Genomic DNA, 6,518 nt, shown 5'->3' on the forward strand with positions numbered 1-6,518 from the left:
TCAGGGTCGGCCTCCCCCGCCAAACTCGCGATAAAAAGCCCGCTGAGGGAAGGCGGGGTTCAGCCCCCTGAGCCTGCTGTTTGTCTCAGTAAATCACATTACGAAGCAAAGTGCAAGGGTAGTTAACTTTATCTTCTGTTAATGTAAACAAATAAGAAGCATTCAGTTCCTTGATCTTTATTTAAATATAGAGTTGTTTATCGGTGTCATCCTGTGAAGATTAATTAGATACCTTTATTCACAATTTGGCGTCTGACACCCCATTTTAGGAATGCATTATAATCACAAGGTGTTAATTGGGGCCAGCCAGGCACTTATGTTTCTATTAAACAGCGTGAGGACTCTTCACGAGTATTAAGTTCTCTTTTTTTTTGCCGCGCGGTGCGAAAATACAGTTTTTAGTAACAGACCGCGGCGGAATCGTGCTCGGGAGCACTGTATAACCGCTGTTAGCAGCGCGGGGAAGGCGGGCCGGCACACCACCGCACCCCCCGGCGGGAAACCGGGGACAGCCTGCCTTACCGGGGGGGACCTTTTCCCCGCGGGAGCATCCCCCACCTGGAAGAAAAAAAATATGGAAAAAAAAAAAAAAAAAGAGTATTAAAAAAGTCCGTCCCCCGTCGCTTAACAACGACCGCGAGCCCCCTTCTGTCCCAAAGGGGCTGTGGTTCCTTGTGCCGGGGGAGAGGTGCTGGGACACCCGTTTGTTTCGGCTGTCAGTGCGCGGAACCGGAGACTTGCACCGAGAAGCGAAGAGCTGATCGAAATCTCCTCGGAAATCCGCCGCTCTCTGCTCCGGAGCGGGGGAAGCCGCTGCCAGCGCGCCCCGATCGCGTTACCTCCCCGGGGGAGGGCCCCTGCCGCGGCCCCTGGGTTATTTTGTTTGCGGCCGGACACCGCTAACAGTTTAATCCCATCACCGGCTGCATAGCCCCAGCAAAGGTCCCGCTGCCGCGGGAGCCGGGATTCAATCGCTTTGCCAGGAGGAGCTTTTTCCCCAGATAAGCAGGCAGGGGAATTTCTGACGGCGTTCCGGGAAACCGAAGGGGCGAGCACGGACCGACCCCGCGGTGGGCAGGGGGCAAGGCGAATGGAGTTCACAAGTTGCTCCCCGGGAGGAGGACTGAGCTCACACGCTTCACCTCCCGCAGAGCAGGGTGCCCGGGGAGAAGAGACCCCGGCAGATTTGTGGACCAAGCCAGGGGAGATGGCAAAACACAAAAATGCTGTTTGTCTCAGTAAGAAAACGACCACACACCAGTAGCAGCTAGCAAGGTCCAAATGAGCACGGTGCAAGGGATAAAGCAGCAAGATCTGGAGACAACTCAGCCCCCAATGCTTGTGCTCCCTCCTCCCCACAGCTGGGACATCCCATAGATGAAAAGAAAGAGGCAAAGAGCCACCCCCGTGCTTATCCCTGGCACCACCACATTTATTAAAAATTACTACTATATACATAAAAAAAAAACCAGAACCAAGCTTTGTCAGAAGTTTGTGTGCCAGTGCTCTAGAGTTGGTCAGTTTAAAATGACTGAAACTATAGGCAAGAAGAGTGGGTAAGTTACATCACTTCGAGTTTTGGACAGGGCAGCTGTAAAAGTCACTTTACATACATGTGAATAGAAATCTGTTAATGTTTTTTGCAATGCTCCATATGCTACATTTAACAAAAAAAAAAAAGCCTTTTGACTTCAAAGCACCACCGGAGGTTCTGACTGAACAGCTCTATGTCAACTATTTATACATTATTCCACAATATTCTACAGTGTACCTAGACAAAACACAACTGTACACTTCATTTTTGGCCACCTCAATGAAGGTTAGGCTTTTGGGATGGAGGTGTGGGAGGTTTTTTTAATGCAAGTTCTAAACTAAGAAGAGTCAGGTTTGGTCATTGTAACCCCACTGTTAGCAACAAGACCTTCAAGTCAAAATCCTGCCTGGCAAGCAGGCCTTATTTTGGCCACCTTCTGCCGAAGAAAGCCTTATCCAAGTGGTATCTGACTCTGTCAACTGTGCTGCAGACAAGGGGTTAAAGAAGCCAGCTCAGTCTAAAGCAGAACATAGCATTTGTGCAGCTCCCCACAACCCAGGCCCCTTTTATCAGAGGGCCAGGCAGGGAAGAAGGTAAAATTTGGGATCCAACCCCCCTATTTCCTTGCTCAGGAGTGCATAGATTTGATCAGGCCTCTGAGCCAAGCCAAACTGTACACTTTAGTGTCTCCAATAAATAAGCCACATTGTAAAAATCTAGACTCCTGCTTACAGCTTCCACATGTGGTTCCTTCTAAAGAGAGAGGAAGAATTCTACCATCATTTGCTCTTTCCCTACTTCATTACCTGCAACAAGTCAAAAAGCTTTGGCACCTTCTTTAGAATTGCACACAACAATTCAAGGTGGAAGGCAAGAGTCTTTTTGGCAATTGTAATGCAAAAAAACCAAGGCCACCCTGAAAAAAAATTAGCCAATTGGAATAAAAGGATGCTTTAAGAACTAGTATAGAACGCATAGTAACCCATGCCTTTTGAAGTGTCTTTGCTATAGTCCTCAGCATTAATGTCCTCGCATTTCATAGTCGGGGAGTTTTCATTGCTGGAAGTGCTAGGGGAGAGCCGTCTTCTCTTACAAGCACCCGTGTAGACCCCAGAATCATTTGAATCTAGAGACTTTATAGAGGGTGGAGTCTCTATCCAGGATGAGCCGATTTCTTCTTTCACCTTCTCCTTGGAAAGCTGATCTTCAGAGAAACCTGGAGGACTTGTTCTGGAGGCCCAAGGTAATCCTGTTGTCATTTTTCTCTGGTAAGAGCCCCTGCTCCCCCAGCCTGCCATGGATGGAAATGTCGGGTCAGGATAGTACCCCAGAGCATGGGATGTCTGAAGGGGGAGGGATTTAATGCCATAAGGGAGCAAGGAGCTAGGAGAATACTCCGTCTCGTAGGAGTTCATGTCCAGTTTGTTGGCACTGGGCTGCTGTACAGGTGTAACAAACCACCGCTGCGGAGGACTGGCCACCTCTTCGCTCTGCTGCGGGGAGAGCAAGCCATTTGTCTGAGGGACGGTTCTCTCACCATTGTAAAACCTGGCTGGGGGCAGGTTGTTGACAAACTGCTCCTGGAAGAACGGTTGCACGCTGTATCGGGCACCAGGGACAATCTGGTGGGATCTAGGAGAATCCGTGGGAGATGGAGTTAATCTGTCATTTTCTGAAGCTGTGTACATGCTACAACATAAGAGAGAAATACTGAGTGTCGTTCTTCACAATTCTAGTACAACAGTAAAACAAAAAAGACAAATGGGAAGGAAACCAGTTACTCAGTTACAATCGCAGCTAGGTTTAACTGGAAGTTCCTTTTTACCTAGTGCGGGAGTTCAGGTTGTTTTTCCTAGAACAGTCTAAAATTTATAGCATTGCTGCTACAAGTACACACTGTTCTCTGGCTGCCAACCCGTTTCAAATGAGGTGCAGCACCTTCCTTCCAGAAGCTGTACTTTCATATGTACAGCTCCAGCTTTTCAAAGACCATTTGACACTAGAAATGAGCATTAGGCAAATCTGCTGACAATTTGAAGATGATGCCTGCTCCGTGGAGATACCTGATACACTACTGCAAATTTGCAGGCCAGCTAGGTTCTGCCAGTACAAATTCTCTACCAAAATTCAGAAGCCTGCTGGAAGACAGGTCATCAAGACAATACAGTAACTATTCAAACAGAGAGTTAATGTCTCTAGATGGACATTTAATGTCTTTGAAAGGAGCACATCAGCTCGCAAAGCTGCCAGTAGAATTATTACTACTTCTGAATAACCAAAGCAGCATGTCTAAAGAAGCTACTTTCACAGACATTTGGAGCCCAAATCATGCCTGCTAGACAGACAGCTGTAAGAAGACAGAAATGTACTTACGAGTCATAGTTGTCTCTGAAGCCTTTTGCAAAAGGATTATGGTCAATTTTGAGCTGGGTAATCTAAAAGTAAAAGCAGAATATAATGAAATGAGCTGTTGAACCCACAAGACAATTTTATTAATTGTCATTTTATACATCCAAGCTTACATCAGTGTTCTGATATGCTGTAACTGCTATGAACTGTGTTTCAGGGAAAATAAATGTTTGAGTCTTTGAGGAATCATTCAGATCTTCAACACCATCTTCAGTCACTTCCACAATGTGAAGCCGGGGCTGGTACTTGTGTAGAGATTGCAGTACTATCATCTAAAAGAGACAAGATCATTAGACAAACTGCATGCAACACTCAAAGATCTACTTTACAGCCTGATGCTTTCTTCCTATAAATTGTCGTCTTTTGATTTGGGAATGGAGCAATTTTAAGATGATTCACAGCTTGTAGCCCTGTTTCACTAGATTACTAATATGCTAAATTCTGTAAATGCAGCAAATTGAGAGCTATCGGCTACACTCCCACTTTTTGAGTAACTCGAGATAGATATATTGGCTAAAAACACACATCTGTTTTTGACGTTTCTAAATGCCTTCGCGAGGAGAAGCACAGAAAACAAGACCTTCGAACCCATTCAAGAAGGGAACAAGTCAGAAACACAGCGATCTAGCAGCTCGATTAAGTGTTTTAAAGCCCCGAAAACGCAGGGCTTCCCTGGCTGATCCACCAAGAGCCCCTCGTGCTTCCTTCCCCCCCTCCCCATTTACCTGTGCGTTGTTATTGTTAGCACCTTTATTATTGGTTAGCTTCAGCTTCCCGAAGGATATCTCCTGCCGCATCCAGTGAGCCCCGGTGTTGGGCGACTCTGGGTGAACGTACACCTTGTTGCCTGGGGAAGAGGAGCCGGTAAGGCCAGCGGCCGCCGGGCACAGGCGCCTTCTCCCCCCGACAGCAGCGCCCGGGCACCACCTCGGGTCCCCGTCCCCCCCGTGTCCCCTCGCCCGCGCCGCGAAAAATTAAAAGGTTCCAAGACGCCCTTAAAAGCGCAGCTCTACCCGCAGCGGGACGCCAGGGGTGATAGGGGGAGCGGGAACCCTTTCGGGGAGGCAACGGGGAGACTCCGGCGGCGCCGCACCTACCTTGCATGTTGTTGTCGGCTTTGCCGCAGGTCACCCACTTGCCCCCCTGGAAACGCCAGTGGTTGGGGTCCGCCAGCACCACCTCCACGAAGACGTTGTAGTGGGCCGTGGGGTTGAGGCCGGTGATGTTAAAGCTCAGGAAAGGAAACATCCTCCTGGGGAGGGAGGAGAAGCGTACCGCGTGCGAGGCGGGCCCGGCAAGGGGCCGCGGGCTCCGGCGGCGGCAGGAGCGCCTCGGCCGCGGGTCACGCCAGCAGCACCAGCACCGAGAAGGCAAGCGACGAGCCCCAACCCACTCCCTGGGGGGGAACCACTGAGAGCAGCCGGAGACACCACCGACGGGGGGGACCGCGCACCCCTTCCCAGTCCCAGGGTACTTTCACGGAACGGTCCCAGGCGTATGGCGTGGCGCCCCCCCCCCCCCCCTTCCCTCCGTTTCGCGCCCCCCCCGCGCGCTTACCGGCCCTGCTTGGTGATGATCATCTCCGTCTGGTGCCGGTGGAACTTGAGCCAGAGGGGCCGGTTGCAGAGGAAGACCTGCGCCCGCAGCCCCGGGCCGGCGGACGGCACCCCCAGCGCCCCCAGCCCGCCGCAGGACCCCGCCGCCGCCGCCGGGTAGGGGCCGTAGAGGGGCCCGCCGGCCGCCGCCTGCCCGTACTGGTACCCGCCGCCGCCGCCGCCGAACTGCGCCCGGCCGCCGGGGGAGCAGACGGCGCCCGCGAAGCCGCCCGGCGACAGCACCGAGCCGTAGGGGTAGCGCGGCCCGCCGGGCGGCGGGTAGACGGGGCCGTGCTGCGCCGCCGGCGGGTAGGGGAAAAGGGCGCAGGGCCCCCCCAGCTCGGCGCCCGGCGGCCCGGGGGACTGCAGGTAGTATCGCTCGGGGCTGAGGCCGTCCATGGAGTAGCGGGCGGCGGCGGCGGCCGGGGGCAGCTCCTCCTCCCCGCAGGGGGTGGCCTTGCGGCCGTCCGGCTTGGGGGCGGCGAAGGGCGGCTCGCCCGCCTCTGCCTCGCCCAGCATGGCGGGAGCCGCCCCAAACTTCTTCGGCGTCTTGTCCAGGTCGATGCGCGGCGGCGAGCCCGGCCGGGGCGGCCCTCGGGACCCGCCGCCAGCGCCCGCCCCGGCCCCGCCGCCGCGCCCGCCGCTCTCCAGAGGGTAGAAGGGGGCGCCCGGCAGGGCCCCCCCCGCCGCAGCCGCCGCCAGCAGCGGCTCGCCCAGCTGCATCCTCGGCGGGCGGAGCGGTGACGGCGGAGCGGAGCGCGCACGCGGAGCCGGACGCCCAGCCCGACCCGCGGCCGCGCAGCGATGCGGCGGGGCTCCGCCGAGGCCGTTTATACCGGCGCGCCGGGCTCCGCGGGCCGCCGGGGAGGGGCTTGCGCCGGGCTGCCTCATCGCCGCCCTCCACCCCCGCCGGCCCATTGGCTGGGCCGCCTGACACTAATTTAATTAGACAGCTACTAATTGGAACAAGTCACCTGTGA

General features: G+C 54.1%; 1 protein-coding gene across 1 annotated transcript; it reads right to left on the reverse strand.

The window, feature by feature from the left end:
* Positions 1-2,224: 2,224 nt before the first annotated feature.
* On the reverse strand, positions 2,225-6,261 carry EOMES (eomesodermin). Its single transcript, XM_074898102.1, has 6 exons — positions 5,501-6,261; positions 5,041-5,195; positions 4,669-4,790; positions 4,057-4,215; positions 3,908-3,969; positions 2,225-3,223 (listed from the first exon to the last, which is right to left on the reverse strand). Exons 1-6 carry the CDS (start codon positions 6,259-6,261, stop codon positions 2,488-2,490), a joined length of 1,995 nt encoding a protein of 664 aa, XP_074754203.1. The 3' UTR covers positions 2,225-2,487.
* Between the last annotated feature and the right edge of the window lie 257 nt (positions 6,262-6,518).

Source organism: Athene noctua, chromosome 2 (assembly GCF_965140245.1).
Source record: "Athene noctua chromosome 2, bAthNoc1.hap1.1, whole genome shotgun sequence".
Lineage (NCBI taxonomy): Eukaryota > Metazoa > Chordata > Aves > Strigiformes > Strigidae > Athene > Athene noctua.

Excerpts from the sequence above, each read along its gene's own strand:
- EOMES (XM_074898102.1), bottom strand. The coding sequence starts at position 6,261 with ATGCAGCTGGGCGAGCCGCTGCTGGCGGCGGCTGCGGCGGGGGGGGCC. Across the intron at positions 4,791-5,040 it reads AGCCGACAACAACATGCAAG|GCAACAAGGTGTACGTTCAC; the intron begins GTAGGTGCGGCG and ends CCTCTTCCCCAG. Across the intron at positions 3,224-3,907 it reads TTCAGAGACAACTATGACTC|CATGTACACAGCTTCAGAAA; the intron begins GTAAGTACATTT and ends CTTATGTTGTAG.